At 34.8% G+C, this 27,309-nt stretch overlaps 2 protein-coding genes across 2 annotated transcripts; one reads left to right on the top strand and one right to left on the bottom strand.

Moving 5' to 3' along the window:
• Positions 1 to 410: 410 nt before the first annotated feature.
• LOC124366208 (enhancer of rudimentary homolog) lies at positions 411 to 23,498 on the bottom strand. Its single transcript, XM_046822583.1, has 4 exons — positions 23,264 to 23,498; positions 9,205 to 9,292; positions 3,064 to 3,187; positions 411 to 1,568 (listed from the first exon to the last, which is right to left on the bottom strand). The coding sequence occupies exons 1-4, from the start codon at positions 23,264 to 23,266 to the stop codon at positions 1,469 to 1,471; spliced, it is 315 nt and encodes a 104-aa protein (XP_046678539.1). The 5' UTR covers positions 23,267 to 23,498; the 3' UTR covers positions 411 to 1,468.
• Positions 23,499 to 24,044: 546 nt separating this feature from the next.
• LOC124366843 lies at positions 24,045 to 24,710 on the top strand. Its single transcript, XM_046823443.1, has one exon. The coding sequence runs from the start codon at positions 24,045 to 24,047 to the stop codon at positions 24,708 to 24,710; it is 666 nt and encodes a 221-aa protein (XP_046679399.1).
• Positions 24,711 to 27,309: the final 2,599 nt, after the last annotated feature.

The raw sequence follows: 27,309 nt of genomic DNA, 5'->3' as shown, positions 1-27,309 counted from the left end.
CTACAAGTTTGTCTTCTTGTCTTGGTGAATGCAATTATTTGGGGATTGATTTAGTTAATTAATAATAGTTTAATTGTACTGTATAAAACTAAATTAAATCTTTCTGCAGTGCTACCAACTGTAATAAATTACATTTCTCCTTCAGTAAACCGTTGCTTGATTATAGATAATAAATAGATTCAAAAACTGTTTTACTCTACTTGATATTTTAAACTTAATTTTCATGTTTTGAAGCTTTGACATTGGTTTAATTTGAGGATTTTACATCTTAATGGTTTTATTGATTGTGTATCCTCTGCTGTCAAAAAATCCAAACTTTGGTCAAATTTAGTTGACCAATGTAAAAATATTTTTAGATATTGTCATCCATTTTCTAAATTAGAATGTCAGTGATATTAAAAAGATATTCAGTAATTTAATTAATTCTTTAATTTCTATTACCGGTGACAATATACGTCTCAAATTTTACACGCTATTCTTTTTATTTCCTGATATAAACATATATGTTGGGTTTGATTAAGACAACTCAATAAAACGCATATGGGAAAATTAAAAAAGATAATACATTTTGAGGTTAATAAAACTATAAATTAATTAGTTTAAACTACTATATTAAATAAAGGTAAAATTAGAGAACACGTCAGGATACAATTAAATTATACTAACAAATCATAACTTAGATATACATTTCCAAACCAAACCATACAAGGTATACAAATTATAAATTTTTTCATTTTGTACATTATAACTTTACTACATTAAGTTTCTTTTTATAGAATTAGTACATGTTTCTTTTAAAAAATAAAACACTACTTGCTTCATGAAATGATGTTTACAAATGTAAAATTAGCACAATTTTTCACAAGATTGTGAGAATTGAGTCCAGCTATCTCATGATCCATTAAAATTACATAGTTTAAGTAATTACAATAGCTCAAGTAAACTAACTGAGAAAAACAGGAATTTCATAAATGTATGCTATTAACAATAATAAATTTGGATATTTCCATTATTTTACACACAGTTTCATTATGCTGTATATTACCATACAATACCACATCATTGACTTTCTTTTTGTCAATTACATAAAATTTCTGTAAACAAAATGTTGAATAAGTTTTAGACAATACAATACATTGACATTAAAAACCAACAGAATTTTTCAAAAACATTATACATGGAATGATTAAAAAATATAAATAGTATTAAGAAATAACAGTCAAACTATTAAACGTAGATTAGCAACATCAAAACATAATTGAAGTCAAGTATTTTCCCCGAAATTCTTTGCACTGATCCCATTGTACAAAAAATCCAACCAATAAATAATACGCGAAACTAAACTTGTTCTACTGTGTCGTAACTGAGAAAGACAGTATTTCCTTGACTTAATCATAATCAATAAACGATGAGCAACGCTCAATGTTTTAATCCCATGATTATGAAGCACCACATTATGATGCCAAGTTTAGTTACATCTTGATGCTTGTCGTCGCAACAAAACGTAGATCTTTTCCTTTATCCAATCCTTATTATAGGGGACGTACGTGTTTGTTGACTTTTGGTACCTGTTGACACAACAAAAAATTAGAAACGTATGATGATTTTAAATATGAGTCTGATTATTAATACATACATGGCGGGGTACACAATAGTCTGAGGTATTTCTTTAAGTCCAGGGATCATATTTAACACACCACCAAAACAGACAAACAATAAATCACAATAAGAAAACGTGATGTACCCCATCGGGCACATGATACTCTTTTTGAAAGCCTGATTTGTACCCGGTTGAGTACACGATGGCAGTTGTGAAAGATGGTGTGTACCCGTTTGGGGTACAAGTCATAGTAAACGTGTGTTAGGGAAATAACTATGAGTTTATTGTAAAAGTAAATATTAAAACATTTTCTTCACAACTGCTTTTATTATGATGTGACATGAAAAATCTTACATTTCACAGTTTCTGTCTGTAATTTTGTAATTAAAAAACTAATTCAGTTTCGCTTTCATCAAAGAGATTGGTTACCAAGATCTTAAAAGAGAGATCACTAACCGCAAATGTTGAGATTCTGGGGTTCATGGGCAATTCAATAGGTCTAGTCTACTGTGGAAGATGGCTGTTGGAGTTGGTGGGGTTTGTTCCCTTACCTCAGAGGCTCTTGTTAACCTCAACAAGGGTGTGCCCCCCCTGCCTACTTTGACTGGAGAGGCTGGTTCACAGCTGGCCTCCCTTCTTCCGGGATGACTTTGAGATGTAGTGCCCTAATTCTTCCTCATGGATCTCGATAGGAGGCGGCCCCTACTCCCTAACCTTACCCATCCTGAATATCCTATCACTCCGGAAGCAGCGCAAAGGTCCTTACAGGACTAAGTGCAATTTATAAGCTTCTTGTCCTAGGAGAACAAAAAAAAAAAAAAACAAAAAAAAAACAAAAAAAAAAAAAATCTTAAAAAGGATACCTACATAATATTACATATGTTTTTATTTGAAAAACCCGAGAAACCAATCCTAGATTTACAGTTGCTTTAAATAAATGCTATTATAAATCTTGCTCTAAATAAAGGTGGATTTTACCGGCAAATTTTTAGCAATAGCAAAATTTTCACTTAGTTTACCAATACTGCTTAAATTCAAAATATAGTCAAAAATAGATTTGTTAAAGGGGAAGTAGCAGCAAGGTTAATGAATAGTGCAACAACATTCTTAACCAATTAAGTGTGAACACAAACTCAATATGATGCTAATTAAGAAATGAGCATCCTCCTGTAGCAATCACCACCCCCTCACCAACAAACACAACTCCTAGAGAGATCCACTTATGAGCCTAAACCACTGAGCTCTTTCATCAGGATGTGTTTGTGGCCAACAACACCTAGCCAACTTCTGACAGTAAGAGCTTTTTTACAGTTTGGATTACACAAATTCTATAAGAATTACAGATCAGGTTTAAGAGTAAATCGTGGGGTGGGAGAAGAAATCATCAAAGGGGTTCAAATTTACTGAGAAGACTTCTCCAGATTGTTATTTCTTATATTTATAGGAACTGTAATCTGACTTACACTAGGCAGGACAGGTCGGTGAGCTGGTCGATGAAGTCAAAGAGTTGACTGATATCGTACGTTATGGAGGGAGTGTTGGGGTTCTTCTGTCTCTTCAGGTGCTCCTCGTAGATCTTACAAACACCTGAAGCAGTGATAAAACATTAAACAATCATCCTGCAATTTTAGTTGTAATACATCTCCTGAGTAGATGTGCTTTCTTCAGGTCCTATCTAAAAATAAAATAGGATGATTAATATGAAATTTTAAATTTAAAAAATCATCGGATTCATGAGGTGAACATACTTTTTTTCAAACAACCAATTTGTTCTTTGAATAAAATATCTTTTTTAGTTAAAAAAAATAATTATTTATGCAACTTTAATGTCATGACAATAATAATGCATGAAAGTGAAATGAACTAAACTGTATGCTAAACGTTGTAATCCACAACCAGATAGTTGTGAGCTATAATTGGTCATAAATGTATTAATTTTAACCCTGCAACTAGCAATCAGCATTATAATGTCGATCTGAATCGATTCTCAAGTGGTAATCGACATTATATTGTCGATCTGACACACACCCATTTTGACAATTCATACAGTACATAAGTCAACACTACCACTAATTGTATACCAATTCATAGAGAAAGAATGACTGATTGAAGATTAATTTCAAAGGTGAATTTGTTTTGCTGTTTTAGCAACAGTGATGTCACAGTGACGTCATAAACTTTCCAAACGATCGTCATTTAGCCATTTTGAAGCAGGTGTCTGTCTGTTTTTGATCATTAGATTTAGTTACAAACGATATTTATTTCAAGAGATAGTGCTAATTATTTATAAATAAGTACTACGCATATTTTAAAATCGACATGTAGTGTTTTTGTTAGTAATTTCATGGTTTTATATGTGATATGTTATAATTAGTAAGCCTAGGTCAACTAGGAGTGCAGTGATAGTATTTGGGAGCTACAATAATGGTGATATATAATGGGTATGGTTTATAGCTTATTATAGTGGTAAAAAACACTCAAAAATGGCCTCCCACCCGAGGAAAAAATTACTGCCAGTTTCAGGATTAAAACTATATGCACAAAAATACTTATAAACTAGAACTACCTTTTTACCATTAATTACTAAACCTCCTGTTAACCACTATAATTGTAATTGTTCAAGCAATTTTTCTAGATTTACAAATTTATTTTTTTAAATTTTCTAAAATTAATTTTGAAAGATAATCTGTACCATTGTATCTTACTTTATTGAAAAAATTATTATCAGTTAACATACTTTAAAACTTTAGTGACTATATACAATATGAAAAACAATTTTAAATTTTACTTTTTTAACTTTTATTCAAATTTTTTTATAAACAATATATATATAAAATAATTTCAGAACAATAATTGCAGTATAATAAAGGTTATATGAAAAACTACACCAATGCACTGAGCGTAAAATGTACTTATTCAAAAGAGCTCGTGCTGACTGAGCAGTTCTATTTTGCTACCACAGATGTTATTTATTATGTCTCAGTCACTGAACGAAGAGACGAATATGCAACTTTTACTGGTACTGATTATTACACTCAGTTCAGTGAAGCACAAATACAGTATATAACACAGATTTTTGATAACACTGTTAAATAGCCGATGGACCAGTAATACACCTCTTTGTAAGTGTAATTGTTGCTGATGCAACGTTTGTTAACCACTGAAAAGTTAATTTTTTAACACTTATTTCACATCCACATTGGGGTGACATGAGGTTAGATTAGCTTTACCAAATGAAAATTCTTTCTTTACTGTGTTCGACTTTTAAAGAAAGTCTGTCTGTCTGAGCCAAGAAGGGATAATACAAATAACCTATTTGTAGAGGTTAATTACAAAAAACGTAAAATGGCGGGGGGACAGAGTAGGCCTAGGACGGGTAAAAGATGTATGTTTTTGACTGGTAGTGCTACTGTTAACAGTGATAAATTAAAAATTGTTGAAAAAACAGACATATTTTCGTATCAAGACTTTCTGAAGATATGGAGTGTGAGGATCTAAGGCAATACTTGCAAGACTGTTCTGAAGGTGGTAATTTTGAAGTAACAAAATTAAAAACCAGGTACCCTGGCTACAGTTCTTTTAAAATCGGGATTCCTCTGACACTCTGGGACAAGGTTTATGACCCAGACTTTTGGCCAATGGGAACATATGTGAGTCGATTTAGGTACCCACGTAAAAGTGCTTCAGTACCTTCTTTTTTGGATCCCAGTCAAGGGGCAAATACAATAAAATAGATCTTTCACTTTTAGGTGATGTTCTGGAGCAAAAGCCTAATAACAATTCAATGGTAACTAAACTTTGTGTTGATAGGCCTAACCTGAAAGTTACATCCTGTGATGTAAATACAATAATTGGGTGTAATTATAATTTTAAATTGGCTTTTTGGAATATTTGTAGTTTAACTAATAAACTCTGTAGCATTGAATTATTGAATAACCAACTTAATTCTGATGTCTTGTGCATTGCGGAGCATTGGTTAGCCTCCTCTGAGGTCCAGCATTTGGTAATTCCAGAGTATAGGGTTGCAAGCTATTTTGCAAGGGAACATCACTTGCACGGTGGAGTGCTTATTTGTGTCAAGCAAGGTATCGAGTTCTCCATCTTGGACCAAGTTCTTGGCTACTCGGAGGAGATGACTTGTGAGTTGGCAGCTGTTGTGCTCCCTGTGTTAAAGACGGTTGTTGTTGCGGTTTATAGATCTCCTGCTGGTAGTCTAGCCTCTTTTTATGAAAAGTTGCATGATGTTTTTGCTTTTTTATACTGCATCAAAATGAACATTATTGTAGTTGGGGACTTCAATGTAAACTTTATGGCAGACAATGAAGAGACCCATGAACTATTAAACTTAATTGATAGTTTTGGATTGAATGTGACTGTGTCGGATATCACGAGGCCAAATACTAACTCTTGTGGAACTGCGGGTAGCTGCATTGATAACCTACTAACTTCCCTACATCCTGATAGAGGACAATCGTCGGTGCTCCATAATCCTGCTTCTGATCACAACATCATCTTCTTTGTTGCGGATATCGAGACTGATGGATCGACGGGAAGTAGTCTCATATTAAAACACTTAACTAGACCTTTTGAGCTTGTCTGGGGTATCCTTTTTTGTGCATTATCTTAGCCAAATTAACTGGTTAGATGTATATAGCCTTAATTTAAGTATCAATGTAAAGTTTAAAATGTTTCTTGACCTTTTTTATGGGCCTTAAATTGTGCTGCTCCAATTAAAAAATTAAAATTAAAAGCTAAAAGTTCATGTACTAGATGGTATCATGATGGTCTTGTTAAACTTAAGTCTGAGCGGATAGGTTATATTTTATTACTCAAAAATACAATTAAGGATAAGAAGGATGTAATGGCAAAATATAGAAGTCTCAAAGCAGTGTACAAACGTGAGATAAACAGAGCTAAACTTTGTCATAACAATAGTGTAATAGATAGATCCAAAAATAAAAGCAAAGCTGCTTGGGGCATAATAAAAAAGTCAGCCAAAGTCAACAGCAGGCCAGTTCCCAAGTCTCATTTTCTCAGTCCTGACACTTTTAATGATTTTTTTTGTCTCTTCTGTGGAAGATACTTGTAAAAACATTGGTAATAGTACCTATGATTATTTTTATTATCTTGACAAGTCCTGTAACTCAGAGACTATAAATTTTAACTTTAGTTTGAAGGAAATTAAGGTGGAGGAAACCTAATGGAGCTATTCTTAGCCTAAGCAATAGCACATGTTTGGATGTTTTTGGTATCAATGCACATGTACTAAAAGCTGCTGCCGAACATATTTGTGAGGTCTTGACTTTACTTGTTTAATGAATGTATTAATAGTGGAACTTATCCTGATATATTTAAGATTAGTAAGGTTATTCCTGTTCATAAGAAAGGTCCTATGGACAAGCATTGCAACTATAGACCTATTTCTATTATTCCAGCTGTGTCGAAGGTCTTTGAGCGGTTGGTACATGGGCAGATTGTGGCTTATTTAGAGTCAAATAAGTTATTCAGTGACTGTCAGTTTGGTTTCCGTTCTAAATCGCAGTACCATAAAAGCGGTATAGGCTCTTGTAAGTGCTTGTTTTGATGGCCTTGAACAAAAAAAATGTTGTTAATTTTAGAAGTTATGACCTTTCAAGGGCCTTTGATACTGTTGAACATAGTATTCTAGTCAATAAAATTGAAATTTTATGGTTTTAATCAATTAGTTTAGATTTTTTTTAACTCTTATCTGACAAATAGGTCACAATGTGTATATTTAAATGGCTCATATTCAGTAACTAAACCTGTTAACTTTGGAGTGCCGCAAGGCTCAATACTGGGGCCCAACATTATTTATTCTTTATATTAATGATCTCCCAGGAAATCTAAATGACAGCTGTGTAAATACTTATCTCTTTGCAGATGACTTGGGGCTGTTGGTTAGTACTGAATCAGCCTTGGACAATGTAAATAAACTTAGCGATAAGAATTCTACTGTCTTGGATTGGTGTTCTGCAAATAAACTTTGCATAAATATTGGAAAAGTTCAGGACCTACCTCTTAATTTGTACAGTAAAAGTAGTGTAAATAGTATTAAGTTTCTTGGAATATATGTTCAGTCGAATCTCAAGTGGCATGATCATAATAAACTATATAGCCTCTCGAGCTGCTAAAGGTGTTTTCTTAATTAGGGCATTAAAGGGCACAATTTCAACTGATTATTTATTGTTTGTATACTATGCTTATGTTCATAGCTTTATCACTTATGGAATCACCTTATGGGGCAATACACAGTATGCAACAAAACTTTTTATTCTGCAAAAAAGGGCTGTTAGATTGATTGCCGGTGTATCTAACAGAGATCACTGTAAAGCTTGGTTTGCAAAGTTTAATATTTTAACCCTGCCATCCGTTTATGTAATAAGTGTTTTGATGTATGTTAAAGATAACTTGAATGACCTTGTTAGCCTTAGTGATAACCATAACTATTTTACGAGAAATAGGAATGATCTGTTGCTGATGAAGTGTAAATACACAAGCACGCAAAGTAGCTTTAGGTATCTGGGAATCAAATTGTACAATGCTTTACCTGAAACATATAAAAATATTATCTAGACCTAGGTTTGAAACCTCCATAAAAACATGTTGCTTAAGAAGTGTATATAGTGTAAATGAATTTTACAATGCTAGTAATAGTATGCTTCTTTAACTAGTTTCACATGTTATAACTTGTTGACGTTGTTATACACTATTGTAGTGGTCCTGACAATAAATGATTTGATTTGATTTGATTTAAAAAACTACTAGCACAATACAATACAATTCTACAATTTTCTAAATAGTTGCAAGTAACTGTTTGAAAGTAATGAGACATAAATCCTGTTGATAGCCTAATATTATTTCTATTGAAAATAATTATAATATTATAGAATTGCTTTAGTACTATATCAGCCAAAATTCTTTTATTTAAACAGCCATTACTTCATCTAGAACAAAATAATAAAACTGGTTGGTTAGCCTGATGTCAGGAGCTAAAAACATTGTGGCTCTTTCTCAGCTGTTATTTGTATACTTTAGATTTGTATTTTGAATTTTATTATGCATTTAAAACAGAAAAATGCGAAGAACATCATTATTCGTGTTTGTTTCACTTTCACTCAACAGATTATTACTGACTCTAATGGCATTTACACATATGGTGTTAAAACTGTTACTATGTTTAATATTTAGGAATGAAATACATTACACGTACATATATTAATGTGCATTGTGGAATCAGTTGAAGCAACTAAACAACTATCTGTATGTAGAACAATAAATTATGCTTGTTGCTATGTAAAATCCAAGTGTTTACATCATTCTTAATCTAATTTTGTGTTAAAATACTACTTAAACCACTTTCAGACTGTAAAAACGCAGTTGTAAGTAAAATACAAAATTTAACAAAGGCTAGTTTTCATAATTTTTAAGTGGAAAAATTATTACTCTGGGATATGTGACATAATTTTGTAAGTACACATTTATATTTCAGGATTATTATAAGCATATATCAATATAAAAAAAATTCAACAGTCATACAAAATATTACATGGTTTATTTTATAGCTAAATTCTTTAAATACTAACCTTCCATACACTCGTTGACCGAATCATAATCGGAATATGTGCGGGTCTCAGGCTTTATGCCAGGTTGGATCAGTAGAATCGTGTGCGACTGAAACAGAAATATTTATAATATAGATTTTGTAATGTAAATATAATCACAAAAACATTTTTAGAACATTTTTCTAATACTCGATTTAAAAAGAAAAATTCCTGGTTTTTAAAACATCAAAATCAAATGGCCATAAAAAATAGCAACCCATTTTTTCTAATTAAATCCAAGATATAAAAAAGTTTTAAAATGTAACTTCAGTGAATCATCAATTTTACAAATTATTATGTACCTTTTCTTTTACTATTATTCGTAGACAAATAAAGAATGGATAATTATGCTTTATATATGAAAATGAAAGTACAGAATCTCGTCCTTTCTATTGATATATGCTATATTTGGATCAAATTTATTTATAAACCTTAAATCATAAGTTGAGAAAAGTACATGATCATCGCAAAAACAACATCTTTCACCTCACATACAACAAAAAATCACTGAAAATCAGATAGATACTACTTATAGGGTTAACAATATATAAATAACTAAAACTAGAGTAACTAATTTGAAATCATAAGTAAATACAACTAATAAATAATTATTAAAATCTGATACAGAATTTGAATCCTATTGAGACCCATTATTGCTTTTAGGTGAAAATAACATAAAAAAACAAAGAAAATTATAATACAGTGTTCTAAAAAATATACTTGATGTATTCAAAAAGTAAGTACTGTTCTGGAAAAAAATAGTAGTAAAACATAGTTTCCACCAATGTTAAAACACTTGTAGCGGATGACCAGCTTTTCAATTCCTTCTGCATAGAAACTTCCCATCGGTAACGGTAGCCACGATTTCTCAACATTTTTCTACTCATGCCGCATTAAAAGCGCTAGCCCCCGAGCTCGTGTTTCAATGTGCAGGAACAAGTGGCAGTCTGACGACGGGCTCTACAACGGGTGATCAAACTGCTTTTGTGCACTACAAGTCACTTGGTTTTTTGAACATCGGTGAGCTTTTTTTAACCTACCAGAACCACACCTTGTGATAACCTAGGCGGTCTATAACAATTTCATACAAAATAGTTCCTGAAATTTGCGAAAATTCATTTTAAAGCGTCGTTATTGTGAGCCGTCTAGCTTCACGGATTCTTTTTATCAATTTTCCTTTTCAGATCATTGTTGACAACAGAAAGACAATGACTCCGAGCCTCATCATTGAACTCCCACCGCCTCAGCAACCCATCACTTATCACGTCCACAGTAAATGTTTTTAATTTTAAGGTAAATTTTAGCCAGTTTCACGGTTTTTTGCATTGAAAATTCAGATTACAGAACAAATCTCACATTCGGCGGGATTAATAATTGTCTTAAACATATAAAAGTTCACCAAAATCAGAGAAAACAACAAAGAGCAACCAAAATGATGTTAGTTGAGAGCCAGTGATCAAGGAAGATCATTGCGCGGTACGCCGACTGCAGTGTTGCATTGGCGGTACAGTGAAACAGTACTTGCTCTCTGAATATGCCTTGTGTATTGAAAAAATAATAATGACAACAGATAACAAAATAATTGCAGACGTTGCAAATGAATTTGTATGACTGAATACATAGTATTCAAATGTAAAACGCTCCAAGACTGCTAAATCAAAATTTTAATTCTTGTAGTTTCAAAATGTACGAGGGTCGTCCATAAAGTAACCGGCGTTTGGGCGTGGCGCGATAAGTAGTGGGGGTAGCGCAGCCATTCTCATATCGGTGTGCGCAGCCGTTCAGTACGCTTCTAGCTGTGCAAGGGAGAGCATCGTGCGATTGCGCGTTCTTTTGTTACAACGTAAAAACATGAGCCCCATGATAGAAAATCCCGCCAAGTGTGAAGTACGTGGTGTAATAAGATTTCTGTGGTCGAAAAGTTACACAGCAGCTGAAATTCATCGTGAATTGAGTGCGGTGTATGGCCCAAACATTATGAGGGAAGGTGTAGTCCATCAATGGGTTCGTTTTTTTTTTTTAATGGAAGAACGAACGTTCACGATGAAGACCGGAGTGGTAGGCCATCTCTCGTCAGTGATGACTTGGTGAACAAAGTGGATGAGAAAATTCGCAAGAACCGTCGCTTCACAATCTCGGAACTTTTGGATCATTTTCCTGAAACCTTTTACTATGAAACCTTAAAATGGCTACGACGAGCGATTCAAAACAAGCGTCATGGTCTTCTGACATCTGGTGTTGTGTTTGTCCATGACAAAGCCTGCCTTCATACAGCTCATAGAACAACAGAACTTTTGGAAAAGTTCAAATGGGACGTTTTTGACCCCCCCCCCCCTACAGCCCGGACCTGGCTCCCAGTGATTTCTATCTTTTCCCGTATATGAAGCGGTGGCTTGCATCTCAGAGGTTTGCTGAAGAGCTTCAAAACGCTGTAACAGGTTGGCTACGTTCTCAGGCGGCAGATTTTTTTAAAGACGGAATTTCAAAAACTGTTAAAAGATATGATAAGTGCTTGAATTTGTATGGTGAATATGTAGAAAAGTAGAGAAAAGCTATAGTTTGAACATTTATATAATAAACTTTTTGTATCTCAACTGGTTTATTTTTTATTTCAAAACGGAGGTTACTTTGTGGACGACCCTCGTATTAGTTTCACCCTAAAAATGTATATCCAAGCAGTGTTTAACTGTCGAAACATAAACTACTAGATTTGAGTTACTTGTCACTATAAAGAAACAAGCATGCCGTCATTAGGCAACTAGTTTTTATATATTTTTTTCAGTTTTTATACTTTGGCATTATCAGGAGGACACTCTCTCCCTATCTACTATTTATTATAGGCTATAGGAAGGCACCAACTGAAGCCCACATTGATGGCCACGGGCATTTACGATCGACATTTTCCTGACCACAGAGATCATGTCCCAGATCATCCAATAATAACATAATAACAAGTAGTAGATAGGGGCAGAGTGGCCTTGACATAATTCCAAAGTACTCCAATTTTTTGCATGTTTAAAATAAAGCATAAACTTTTATAAAAAATCACGTATTTAGAAAGAGCTGCCCTTTTCAGTTATGTAAATTTCATACTCACAAAAAATTCTCTTAAGTACGATACTTGGGAATACAGGAAGTTTAATTTATTATCATTCTCACAATATTGTTGTTGGCGCTATCTATGTAAACTGCTTTATAAATTTTTTTAAGTCAAGTGATTAGATTTGTCTGAAGCTTCAGTACCTTATTGGGTTATTTAGTTTATTAGGAACACGTACATATCACCTACGTCAGGGTTAAAGCCTTATTTGATTGTTACATACATCATAGAATCAGAGATACGAGTACAACGACATAAAATTAGTCCACTGCCAGTAGGATGATTAATCAATATATATTGTTTAAAATTAAGCACTTTTGGCTAATCAAGGTAAAATAAAGAACTAGTTACAAAAAAACCTGTCACTAAACGGAAAATACAATTTTTACTAGAATGAAATTTGTCACAATATAATTTTGAGAGAGTTGGATTTTCCACAATCATGTTTTTAACTAGTAACCATTCTCAACAGACTTGTTATAGCTGAGTCTGTTCTCAGTAGTTACTATGACATGATGTCTTGTTTGTGTTGTGTAGAAGTTGTTGTTTGATGTTTCCAGTTGATGTACTACTTGTTTGTTGTGGTTCCAGACTTTGATATGTCACAGCCCTTTGATACGATCTGTTTACACAGTCAAGTTTGTTAACTCATGCGTTACATTACTTTACCCAAATAAGCAGGAACAGACTACATTTTTAAAGATGTTTGTTTGTTTTTTACAACTGCCCACTAAATCAAGTAAGAAACTATTTACTCTTTTGTGTATATAACATTCAACTCATTATATTATAGTCACATCAGTTTAAATATATTTTACTTTCATTAAAAAAATGTTTAATTCAAAACTGACCACACATAATATATAATGATTTTTAAAATTTGAAGATTTTGCAACATAGTGGATGCCCATTAACTCTTGAAGTGGTATTCTAATGTCCTGTAGTGACATGCTAATTTTGGTTATTTGTAACCTTACTGTTACAAGTTTTAAATGCTCTAACTGCTGGTAATTTTTCTAAATTGGTAGATATATGGTTTTAATGGTTTTCTAAACCTTAAAAGCTAATATTATGGTTATTATTTAATAATAAATAACTTTCAAAACATAAAATGACACAAATTAGTAGTTTTTATTTTTTAATACTAAAAATTAAAAATGAGTAATTCGGGTCTGGTACACTTAAGCTAACTAATGTTAATTTAAAGTGGGTCCTACCACCAGCTTTGGCACAGACCAGTAACTCTTATAAGTGTACATCAGATCACAAAAATTCCTGTCAGGCGCAGGAATCATACCCGTGACTCCAATACCAACTTATGTCTGAGAGTAGCACCTTAGACCAAACAGCCATCTTACTCGATGTCTTGGGTGTGGCAATAGATCACTTATGATTCTACTCAAACAAGGCTCACTTACATAACTTTGGCAGCACTCTTATTGCGTCACGAATTCAACTCATAGTACTAACATGGTTATTATTAATAATACATATTAATCCTAAACAAACATGTTTTTTTATGTAATGTTTGATAAAAATATGTAGAACAAAATAGTGTAAAGAGATAGTACAAATAAAAATGTACACTTAAAAGTTGTTAAACATTTGTGTTTTTTTGTTCAAGGAGGGGTTAGAGCACACAACAAAATGTTTTGTACTAAAGTTGTCTCTAATAATCTAATATTCCAAATATTATCTAGTTACATACTATGTTTAGGTTCATATAGCATATTTAAATATATGATATAGAATATACTAATATAAAATATTTTTCTATGTTTTCTAGAAAACAAAAATGATGGTTACAAATTGCAAACATAATTGCATGAACTGCTGATTTTACTACCATAGACCATAGAAACGGATTTCTACAAAAATATATTAACCATATAAAATAATCCCTTTAGGTTTCAATTTATGGGATGCATTGGAACGTACAGTTCCTTCAAAATAGTCTTTCTTTTATTGGGTCTCCAAAATGTACACTTCTCGTTGTACACGTTTTTTTCACCAACACTAATTCACTATCTCTATAGGTAGCGATAAAAGTACTTTATATACAAACCACAAGATAACTTCCGATAACATAAAAGTATCGTTTCTTGGTTACAAAAAATTACACAATTACATTGCGAACTCATATTCTGACTCTGAGAAAACACGATGACCAATTAAAACAGAATATATTAATTTAATAAAATATTTACAGCTCACATAATTCACTCAAATAAAGTTCAAAACTAATTGACGGTATCAGAGGTAATATAGCACAATAAGAATAATGGACACCACAGTAATTCATGGAAATAAAGGCTACTGCACCAGATGGTTTACTGGTGCTCTACTATGCTGTTCTGACCACAGAACACTCAGATAAGCTATTGGCCACATATAACACTAAAAATCATAGATAACAAGAAGCACAGTTCAGAAATATAACCACAAAATGACATTTCCATCTCAATTATTTAAATAATAATTATTGTGAGCTGCACCCCATAAAACCAAAACCAATGATACCATACAAGACATGTCTTTTGCCACTCTGACTGTTCATTTCACACTTTTAAATAAAATTAATAAGTTAGAGGATACTTTAGTAATACCCGATGGCCACTAATGTATTAATAAGTTACATCACCATGATTACCAGGGTCTAACACTGTTATAGCTTTTATATACTTTGAAAGAGCTTTTCTTACCGGGGACCTACAAAACTACATTATTAGAATGTAAAAATTATATGTCATTATGACAATCGCTTCTTGTTTCTATCCTCCCAAAATGAAGTGGTGCCCAAAATGAAGTGGTGTTTTTGAAAAGGATGTCACTCTGACTCTATCTACTATATGTCATTAGGCCATGTAAGTACGTAAATACATATGTAGGTATTATAAATACGATGGCATGTTTTTAAAGTAATTACCGTTTTGATATAAAAAAATCAATAAGTAAATTTTTCCAACAAAACTTTATTTACCTGAAAGAGCATTCTTTCCTCTACTTCTCAACATAATTTCCATTATTATTAAGGCACTTGTCGTATCTTGGATCCAGCTTTTGTATGCCGTCGTCAAAGAAGCTTGCCGCCAGACTGGACAACCACTGTTACACAGACGTTTTTACTTCTTTATCATTGGAATGACGCTTCCCAGCCAAATGCGTCTTCAGTGCAGAAACAAATGGTAGTCGCTAGGCACTAGATCGGGACTGTATGGAGGATGGTCCAATTGTTCCCAGCCAAATGAAGTGATGAGCTCTTGCGTTCTATTTGCTGAATGTGGATGAGCAATATCGTGGAGCAAAACAACGCCTGCACTCAGCATGCTACTCCTTTTGTTTTGAATTGTGCAGCGTAATTTTTTTTAAAGTTTCACAGTACGCGGCTGCATTAATCGTTTCACCGCGAGTCAGAAAATTGACCAACAACATACACAGTCAGTCCCAAAATACAGTGCAAATGATTTTTCTGAGCAGAAATTGTTTGCATGAATTTGACTTTCCTAGGGGATGTTGAATGCCGCCATTCCATTGACTGTTGTTTTGAGTCTGGTGTAAGTAGGCTACCCACGTTTCATCACCTATAACGATATGGCTTAAAAAAATCATCGCCCTCGTTACTGTAACGCTCGAGAAAGCTCAATGCACTGCCCAATCGTTTGGTTTTGTGCTCATCATTCAACAATTTCAGTAGCCACCGTGAACACAGTTTCCGATAATTTAAACGTTCGGATACAATTTCGTAGAGAACGCTTCTTGGTACAGCAGGAAATTTTTTAGCCAATGACGAAATTGTGAACCATCTGTTCTCTTTCACTTTACAGTCTACTTTTTGAATAAGATCATCGGTAATGACTGAAGGTCGCCCACTTCGTTCCTCATCATGAACATTTGTGCGGCCATCTTTGAAGGCCCTAACCCATTTCCGCACCACTCCTTCACTCATAATGTTTTCACCATTTAAACTTCACTGATTTGACGATGAATGTAAATTGCTTTTAAGCCTTTAGCACAGAGAAAATAAATCACAGCATGCACGTCACAGTCGGCGGGATTCTCGATAGTCTGCGGCATTTTAAAATCATGTAAACAATCGAAGACTCGATCAAACGGCGTCATAATGGCATATGTGGCTTCCCAACTGATGTAGCTACACTACGCGCATGCGCTAAACGGCAACTGCAGCGCTGCGGCGGCTTAATTTAAAAATGGTACTTACTTTAAAAACATGCCTCATATTAAGTAGTTAATGAGCACTCACACGACCTGAGATTGAACTTAGGTACTACCTCAAGGGATGTTATTCTTCCTTGGTCCAGAGCACGGAGTGGTCCAAAAACGCCATGTAAACCTGTACTGATGGCCAGAGGCATTTTCGATCGGTACTTTCCCAACCTCAGAACACAAGCCAGTTCATCCAATATAATCTGACATCAGAAGAGTTGATGATCTGAGACACAATCTGAGGTCTAGAAAGTAGGCTACCTATCGGAAATGCCCCTGACCATCAAAGCGGGCTTCTTCAGTGCCTAGGCTACCTGTACTTCTGGTTAAAAAAACTTTCCCTTGAGATAGAGCCTAGTATCTGTAACTTTGGTACTACAGGTAATATATTTGTGATGTAAGAGACTCTTTGGATTTAAATGGGACTTAAACCCAAAATGATATATTGGATTTACGAAACCATAGTAAAACCAATGGTCACATGTATGCTGCCTTAGTGTGGTGGCCGAAGGTCGAACAAACAACAGCTGAAAAAAGGCTACAGAGTCTTCAAAGGTTAGCTTGCTTAAGCATCACGGGAGCAATGAGTTCCTGCCCAACACTAGCAATGGAAGCGGTCCTGGGTTACACTCCTCTTGGCCAGGAGGTGATGAGAACAGCTGCGATGAGCGCAATGAAGCTTCTAGGAACAAAGGTAATAAATGCTACCTCCTTAGAAGGCCACATGAAGATATTGGAAAATTTTCCTGAGGCTGAAATGCTAACCAAAGTATCTGATACTATGGTTAAGAAATACTCCTTTGAAAAACCATATACGGTCTCTATCGGAAGTAGGGAGGAATGGATTAAAAGGGAGGCCTACCCTAAAAAAGGAGTCCTGAAGTTTTTCACTGATGGTTCACTCCTAGACTCTAGGGCAGGATATGGAATACATGGACCTGGAGTCGACATGGCTGTGCCCCTAGGAAGACATGCCTCGGTTTTTCAGGCGGAGGTCATGGCAATAGATTCATGTTCCAGAAGACTCACACAGTTGAGGACAAAAGGATTATCATACCTAATACTCTCTGATAGTCAGGCTGCACTGAAGGCACTGGATACCTGTTCGATTGATTCGAAAGCGGTCTGGGAATGCAGGAATGCTCTAGCAGAGCTAGCAACAAATAACAGAGTAACACTCGGTTAGGTGCCGGGTCATGAAGGTATTCATGGGAATGAAAAAGCGGACATCCTCGTCAAAAAGGGAGCAGAATCCACATTGGTGGGGACTGAGCCAGGTTGTGGGATAGCCTTCTCCAACATTAAAGCTCTGGTCAAAGATTGGGAAAAGAGGACAAGATACAAGAATTGGAGTAGAGCCTCGGGTTTAAGAATATCCAAAATGTTTATCTCTCCTTATGCAAAAGGGTGGATAGCTCTCCTAGACCAGAATAAGGAGGATATAAGACTGATATTAGGAATGTTGACAGGACATGGCCCTCTGAGGAAGCACCTTTTGAAGGTAGGCCTTAGTCAGAGCAGCAAATGTAGACTATGTGGAGAAGAGGAGGAGTCAGCGGAGCACATTTTGTTGGATTGTCCTGCCATCGTAGAGACTAGGAAAAGATACTAGGGAGCATATCTCCTCAGCCCCAAGGACATTAGAGAACAGGAGCCCTTAGATCTGATTGGTTTTTGCAAAAGCCTCGGTTTTAGAGGGCACAAATTAAAGTAAGGGAGGCGCAAAGGTCCTTTTAGGACTAAGTGCGGGGGCAAAGTGTCCTCTTCCCTCAGGAAGGAAAAAAAAATATATATATATATATATTTGTGATAACCTTATCTACACCCCTTAATCACGTTTTTATCAAGTAGTGGATAGAGACTGAGTGGCCTCCTCTCTGACTTCGCTTCCTTTGGAGAGGCAGAAAACACAAACATGTTATGTTTCGTTATGACATGTAATTTTCACAGTAAGTCAAATACAGTCTATTCCTGCTAATAATTTAGTTTGTTAGGCTTCCAGTAGGAATAACTATTTCAAAAATAGTTGCCTCCGGAAAATACCAAAGTATACTACCAATAAGAGCTTTCTTGTAGTTTTGCAGAGGGGTAGACTTCAATAAGCGGCCTACACTCGTTATTAGGTTGTTTTTGTCGAATGGTTCGATGTTTTTATCCTAAGGAATAATTCGATATTAAAATATATTTAACTTACACATAGGCCTAATTCCAACTTAGGATATAAGTTATAGTAATTTCAATTTAAACAATAAACAACAAGAAGTAACTAATATTTTGAGACTTTGGAAATGGTGACGAATGAGGAAAATTGTGAGATATTTCTCACAAATGCCAAGATTTGTTTAAGTGGCTTCAACATGTGGATTTGGTTCCTGGTAACCAACTCATGGGGAGAATTCTTTCCTTCATTTCACAAAAGCAGTTACTTATTGATATCAAGCTGGGCAAGTTATAAGTATTGTAAGGTTTCTTTGATACTAAGTCTAGGCCATAGCCTAGTTGATTTTGTTGTTTTGTAATGTTAGTGTTAAATGTACGTTTTTAAAATTGTAATGTACGAGATTCTCCTTGTTAGGGTAATTTATGGTAAATCTTAAGATCAGCGACTACCACGCTCCGATCGCCGTATTTATTTGCACACTAACACAAGTTAACGTAATTTCACCGAAAAAAATAGTCCCGATTATCGCCGTAGCCGTTTACTCCCCCACCTCAAAAAAATTTTGGAAAAAATTAAATTAAAAAAAACCTGACTGACATTGCATTTATTCGTTTTCTTGGTTTTATTAGTTCGTAGGGCAGTAGTCCAGGTACTACTTCTAGTATAAACTCGTCTTATCTTATCAGTGATAAACGCGCGCTACTTACCTTTTGCCTGTAATGAAACCTGCGTTAGTTCTGACTGAGTTTTGTGTGTGTAAGCAGTCATGGCGTGATCTGGGCTTGGACTTTGCAAGCTCGAGTTAATTTTTTTCTAAAAGAGCAAGCAGCGCAAAGCGCTGCGCAGCGGGCAAGCATCGCGTGATCTGAGTTTTGAATAGGTAAGCTAGGGTCTTTTTAGCGTGTGACAAGAACCATCGCACGCCATGTCAATAACTTCACTAATTATTCCTTGTCCATGTGGGTTTGTTTGTTTACGTCTGGCGGTCAATCGAAGCCGTCCTATAGGTCACGTGACCCGCCCGGCCAATCGGAAACTTTCCTGTTTGTCACATGACTACTGTCAACTCATCAAAAAGACCATGGTCGGCCATTGTTTTTAGTTTGATAGTCAAAAATCTTGTTATTTATGTGTTTTGAATTGCCAACATTTTACTGCCGAAAAACTGGTTTTTATATGTTAGCGATAATCTGGACTATTTTTTTCGGTGAAATTATTTTAACCTGTGTTAAGTTAATATGCAAAAAATTACGGCGATTGGAGCGGTAGTCGCTGATCTTAATACAGGGTGATTCATGAAGTTCTCCCCCCACTTCTACAGCACATTCTACTAGTAAAAATAATGAAAAAATGTTATATAAACATAGGTCCGAAAACGCTTTGTTAGCGAGTTACAGCTAGCGAAAGATTTCGCCTGAATTCCTAGGTAAAGAGTAAAATAAAGCCATACTGAACTTTTGGAAAGGTTAATTAAGTAAGAAATATCGTGGATTCTTATGTATTTTTACCTGATAAAGCTAATACAATAGGTTTCAGAACTGTACCTGTTGTAGTTTTTGAGGGATTCAGGGTTAAATGCAAAACATTGGGGCACGAAACAATGTTTTTTTAAGTTTGATGTACAATAACTTTGTTAAATTGGTAATAAATACATAAAGTCAACAAACATTAATTGTAGAGAATTTAATTCCGAGAAAATTGATATAATCAAAGTATAAAATAAAGCAGAAATAAGTACCAAAAAATCGATTTTATTCAGTATAATACATTACAAGCTGTAAAGAAATACCGTACGGTATTTAGTTAAAATAAAACAAAAACAAAATGTTTGTTCCTTAATGATGAGATAAATTGAGAAAACAAGATTAACTGTTAAATAAATTTGTTTGTAAATAAAAATATCATGTTTTATTACGTTTTATTTTTTTTTATAAAAATTTACATCAAATGTTCGAAAATAAATGAAGCAAACATTTTCCCATTATTGTTTACTAATCATCGAAATGCAGTTTTTTGTTTTATTAATTTCTAAGTTGGTAACGCACGAATAACAGCTGATCAACAATGGTATTCTGTACTGTTACGTTAGAACTGTGTATTAGTGGTGTTTTGCAAGCTACAGCAGGAGATCGGGTTCTGTGAATCCTGTTATTAAATGCAATTTTTCTGTGAGTTATAATTCGATTGTTTATTCAGCGAAAAAATGCCTTACTTATTTACATCAGAGGAATACGCTGATATGGTTTTTATTTTGGGTTACTGTAATGGTAATGCTAGAGCTGCTGTAGAAGAATATGAACTACGTTACCCTAATAGGAGGATTCCAGATACCAAAACAATTTCAGGAACTTTTCGTACTCTTCGGGAAACAGGATCACTACCAAGTACTAGAACCAATTATGAACGAGCTGTCCAACTTGATGATGATATTGTTATTAATGCTGTTCATCGCAGTCCAGGTGTAAGTACACGACGTATTTCTAGGCGGATAGGAGTTTCGCAGTCAACGGTGTGTGGAGGTCACTTAATCGAAACAAATTTTATCCGTTTCATAAACAAAAGGTTCAACATCTACAGCTAGGGGATGGTCCGCTTCGCTTGGAGTTTTGCAACTGTTTGAATATTAATAATCAACTCTACAAGCGTATTTTGTTTACGGATGAGGCACAATTCACTCGGGATGGTGTCAATAACTTGCACAATGAACACTCATGGGCAGAAGAAAATCCACATGAGGTAGTGGAACAGAACTTTCAACACCGATTTAGCGTCAATATCTGGTGTGGCCTTTTGCACAATCGGCTGATTGGACCTTTCATATTACCTGGACGCCTAAATGCTGAGTTCTATTTGCATTTCCTTCAAGAAGAGTTGCCGCAGCTGTTAGAGAATGTTCCTTTACATCTCAGACAAAATTTGTACTTCCAGCATGACGGAGCACCTCCCCACTTTTCACGTGCCGTTTCTGCTTACTTAAATCATCAATTTCCTGGACACTGGATTGGTCGTGGAGGGCCTCACCCTTGGCCACCAAGATCACCAGATCTATCTCCATTGGATTATTGCATCTGGAGATGGATGAAAGACATTGTATACAAGACAAAAGTGAATTCTCGTGATGAATTAATTGCCCGTATTATGGATTCGGCTGTGCAGATACAGGGAAGTCCTGAAAAATTAAGAAACGCAACAAAAGCAATACACAAACGTGCTGCAAAATTTATTGATAATGATGGCCTCATTTTCGAACATCTATTATAAAAAGGTGCGTACGGTTGGCACAATCTTATTAATTTTGCTTAAAACTAGTAATGTATTATACTGAATAAAATCGATTTTTGGTACTTATTTCTGTTTTATTTTAGACTTTGATTATATAAATTTTCTCAGAATTAAATTCTCTACAATTAATGTTTGTTGATTTTATGTATTTATTACCAATTTAACAAAGTTATTGTACATCAAACTTAAAAAAAACATTGTTTCGTGCCCCAATTTTTTGCATTTAACCCTGAATCCCTCAAAAACTACTACAGGTACAGTTCTGAAACCTATTTTATTAGCTTTATCAGGTAAAAATACATAAGAATCCACGATATTTCTTAGTCGTCTATCACAACGAAACGACAAAGTCTCCCGGTTTAAAAACACCACTCAACCGCACGACGAACACATACACTCATTTTTTAAAATTCCATGTTCAATTAAAAAAGAGATAATTTCGTTTCGGTTAAAACGTAAACTCTTTACGTGCCCTACGAAACACTCCGACACACACAATTCACTAGGGTTGGTTGAACTAGTGGATGGTTGATTCATCATTGTAAACGCACTCACTCAATCCGACCTACTGAACACGATATCTTGTGTAGAACTGACCCATGCCCCGGAGAACTCAGATAACAGGTACGTTATCAGGCTGCTATCAGTCCCGGCCGCAGATAATATTCAAGTAAACAGATTATCCAGACACAGCACACAAACTGAACATTAAAACATTAGGAACTTAACCACTTATCAATATAACCCCTAAAATCATGTTATTTGTCATTTGCACCCCATAGTACTATATATATTTTTTGTTCAGGAGGGTGAGCAGAATACGTTGGTAACGTCAAATTCGTGATTTGCCGCCCCGGCGTTTAATCTTACTGGTACGAGGTAGTGTTTTGGGGTTTTGTTGCAATGATTGGACATGGTCATGGAACAACAACTTTCTCATAAATCAGATGGTGCTGAGCATTAGCATCCAACATAAATTCTTGACTTTTGACCAAAATGTGCTTAGCCTTAATAAGGTTAGTCTAATGCTCATATCAAGGGTGTTACTCTTACTGCCTTCTCCTCAATATTGAATTTTCCAACATAAATAATAAGACATACAATTTGAGACCATGTTGGTAGGATTAAATTATATTTAACATATCCTTCAGAAATGTATCAAAATTGTCTAGCCCAAGGTCATACGTTTGGTTACAAGAAATACTTATTCATTCTGACTCAATGGCAAATATGTTATAATTGAACAAAACAAATAGAATAAGGTATAAACTTACCATTATTAGAAGTCCTAAAATATATACAATTCAAAGCACAAAACAACAACTAAATGTTGTATTAGTCTTGTCAGGCAATTATACGTATATTAGCCTGTATTCACTATCCACTCAACAATATATGATCGATTCGGCTTTACCAATGTAATAGAACAGAAGTGGTTCCTCACAGCCAGCACTCGGTGTTACGAATTACAAAATATGGCGTCCCTCTTGCCTCTTCTCGCAGTCGCAGTCGCTGCTGCTGCCCTCATTTTAGTTTACTTCCATAGACATGTACATGTACCTTAATTCTGCAGCAACTTTACTTCCTCTTTGCTCCCTGTTTAATGTTGTACACATATAAGGATGTATTCTAGCAACAGTCAATATAATAGTGTAAATAGACTAGGAACTGAGAGCCAATATGCGTTCTATAAAAATACACAACCACTAAGCAGGGTTTTTCTTACAATGAAAGAGGATATTTTCTTCAGAAAAAATCAATCTTCATCCATTCTACTTTTGGTGGAAGTCGGAACGGGAAACTAATGAGTATCAAAAGAATAAAACACAAAATGTTAGTTTGTTTCTGAGATAATATTTTTCTAGCTTGACAAACTAAAACCAACCTTTTGAAACATAAATAGTTGGCTGGGCATTAGCGAAACCTGTCACTCGAAGAGCTTAAGAACATTTATTTGTCTGTTTACCCATCTATACGATATATTAAAAACGAACTGATTTATAGACTAAACATGTTGTATGAAGCTTCATTTATATATAGAAAACAAGATTTTTGATGTTTGCCGATGATATTAAAGTTTTCGGTGATGTCTCCACTCCGTTTGGTACCGCTGCCCTGCATCAATCCCTAATAAATATTGGCAACTGGTGTCAGAACAACTCCATGGAGCTTAATGTCCAGAAATGTGTCGTAGTTTCTTTCAAGCGTGGTGCAGGAGCCCTTCAACATAATTATATCTTACACGATTGTGTCCTGCGTAGGGTCCACAAAATAAGGGATTTAGGTGTAATAATGACTCCTTCACTTAGTCCTTCGGAGCACATTGCACATGATGTTTCAAGAGCTAGCTCTCTATTGGGTTTCATATTTAGATCTACAAGAAGCTTCAACTCACCTCAGTCCATTGTTAGTCTTTTTAAATCTTTGGTGCGCCCAATCCTGGAGTATGGTTCCGTTATATGGTCCCCTTACCAACTAAATCACAAGGAACAGCTACAACATGTTCAGAACCGTTTCATCAGGATGCTTGGTCCAAGACTGGGGTTCAGCTACCGCACTACACCTGTCTCTGATGTCGAGAGTCATTTTGGCCTTCTCCCACTACATCTTCGTCGCCACCACGCTGATCTCCTGTTCTTGTTCAAGCTTTTAAATGGCCTCGTTGACTGCCCGGAACTGCTCAGCTCCATTGACATTTGTGTTACAAGAGGTCTGCACTGAATGACAATCTTCCGCAGACGCTTCAATACCACCAACTATTCTCGCTTTAGCGGCATGTCTCGTCTCATGCGCGCAGGTGGGGTGGCTTCAACTCATCTGGATTTCTTCCACGATTCCGCACCATCGTTCAGAAGGAAGGTGATTGCTCTCTGTGACGTTACCTAATGCTGGGGCCGTCGGCTCCCCTAATTATAGTGCCAGTGCCTCCTCTTCAGTTTCTGTTTTAAGTTCTTTTCGTTGTTGTTTATTGTATATTTATTTGTTATGGTATTTATAGTCTTCTGTTAGTTGTATCAATTGAAATAGTAGCTATATTCACTGTTTAATCTCTATTCTTGTTATTGTTACCTGATATTTTTATTGTTGTTAGTATATATATATATATATATATATATATATATATATATATATATATATATATATATATATATATATATATATATAGTTTATTTCTTAGTTATTATAAAAACTGCAGCCCTATACACTGTTAACTCAATCCCACTCTAGTTTATGCTACTGTTATCTTAGATTCTTTACTAATGTTAGTCCTTCTTATATAGTTTATTTACTGTTTTTCCTTTATAGTATTTAATTAATTGTTGTTATTTCTTATTTAAATGGCTCTCATTAGGCTCTATGTTCTATGTCATATTGCTATACAGTGTTTACTAGCCTTACAATTTCCAGTCTTGTACAGTTGTTACCTGTGTTGTTTGCTGGTCATGCCTCCTTGTTATATGTTACTATTTACTCTCTGTCTTATTAGCTCCTAAGAAAACTTTAGTACATCTTGTCCATAATTATTTTTTTGTTATTTTGTATAAAATTGGCGATTGCCGTTGAAATAAATAAACACTGAGTTTGAACATGGTGCATGTCACTCCGTGTAATTAGGCAATGCGTTACGTAATATTCTTACGTCGGTCTTATGAGGAGGATAACCATGATGGCAACGAGAAAATGCCGAAATAAATCAATTAATTGTTAAAACGCTTAATATAATCATATGACATTTTAACGTGTGACATATTAGCATATTATGTAACTTATTCATGCAGTAAAATTTATAATACACTTGGAAGTTGGTGTTAAACGTCTGTTACAAAATATAATTTTGGCGCACCCTTGCGTTGTAGTACAGTTTCTACATCATCCAACTGTTATTATTAAAACACTGCTGTAAAATCTAACACAATTAACAAAAATGTGAATGTATTATGTCGCACGAAATCTGAAGAAGATTACATATATGTATACTTTATTAAATGGTTTATAAAACTATTTCTACTCAGACAAGAATGAGTTCTATGATGGTCCATGTCCGACCATAGAATTTGGCTGAGCATCATTCAACTCAGTAGGCAGGCACAATATTTCTTTTGGCGCACCAGGGGCTGTAAACATATTCTATTTTCTATATTTGTCTATCTATTCGCAAGATATCTTGAGAATGAAATGGGCTATAAAAATACAATTTTATATACAGCCTCAATGATGTCTGTTACCCGATGCGTAGTGCTCCAAACCTTGTAATTATGCTGTAGATGCTATAGATGGAGCTTATATTGGCCACTTTTAACTTAGATGAAAAACATAAAACCAATATTTAAGACTTTTTATAGTTTTGTGAGGCCTTTCGACAGCGAGGCTGTCTTCTTCAGAGGCATAACCAATACCTTAGGGAAATATCTCCCCGCCATGTCGTTTCCGGAGCCTGTATGGACATTAATGTTAAACACCTAAACAGTCATCCGTGACCGCCACTGTACTATCCGAGCGATACGCGTGCTTACGGGAACAAGTCATCACCACTGGCTAAAAAGTGTGTATTGGCAGTCAATAGATGGATGTGTTTGATGAAGACTAAAAGGAAGCATTTGACGAAGCTTTTGATCAGTATATTTAGAATGTTTAACTGAAGGTCTGCAAGATTCATAGAATAAAATAAGGACATCCTGGAACAAAGACTGTGGATGGGTTAAAGAAATAACCTAGGATTCTATGTCATTCATTATTTGTAAACACGCCAAAGAGAACTCTTTCGTGTTAAAAAAAATCCAAGAATGAGTATAAAGCAATTTAATTTATAGTAGAGTACTTGCCTTCTGTCATCAATCCAGAATATTCGTTTTTCGTCTCATTGTGACATATGTTTCAAAAAATGTATTGCTTCATCATCAGACCACCAGAAAAAAATGGATAGTTCACTAATGTTGTTAGAATACAAATATAAATATTAAAACACAACCTAACGAAACACACACAAAACTGTTGTTGCATATAAATAACGGACAATAAAAACTTAGAACACAATCGCGCGTGAACTATCAGATACATACCGCGGTGGTGACAAAACGACTGGGCAGGAGTTAAGAAGAGATAGCTCTCATCTGTGGACGTATTTAATAATGCAATGGTTCGAGACATCATAAGTGATTTTGAAAATAGGGAGTATATATTTGATCTCAGCAAAGGCTTTGACTGTGTCTAAGCATTTTAATTCACACTTTAAAATTTAAGGGATTAATAATTCGGCTATAAATATTTTAAAATCATATTTGCTTAATAGAAATTGAGACGGTTATTAATCTTGAACGTG

Source organism: Homalodisca vitripennis, chromosome 7 (assembly GCF_021130785.1).
Source record: "Homalodisca vitripennis isolate AUS2020 chromosome 7, UT_GWSS_2.1, whole genome shotgun sequence".
NCBI classification, from domain to species: Eukaryota; Metazoa; Arthropoda; class Insecta; order Hemiptera; family Cicadellidae; genus Homalodisca; species Homalodisca vitripennis.
Note: the sequence above shows the minus strand (reverse complement) of the source record. Positions and strands in the feature narration are given on the sequence as shown.

Excerpts from the sequence above, each read along its gene's own strand:
- LOC124366208 (XM_046822583.1), bottom strand. Across the intron at positions 3,188-9,204 it reads GGTCAACGAGTGTATGGAAG|GTGTTTGTAAGATCTACGAG; the intron begins GTTAGTATTTAA and ends TCACTGCTTCAG. Across the intron at positions 1,569-3,063 it reads ACCGACCTGTCCTGCCTAGT|GTACCAAAAGTCAACAAACA; the intron begins GTAAGTCAGATT and ends TTGTGTCAACAG.
- LOC124366843 (XM_046823443.1), top strand. The coding sequence starts at position 24,045 with ATGTTTGCCGATGATATTAAAGTTTTCGGTGATGTCTCCACTCCGTTT.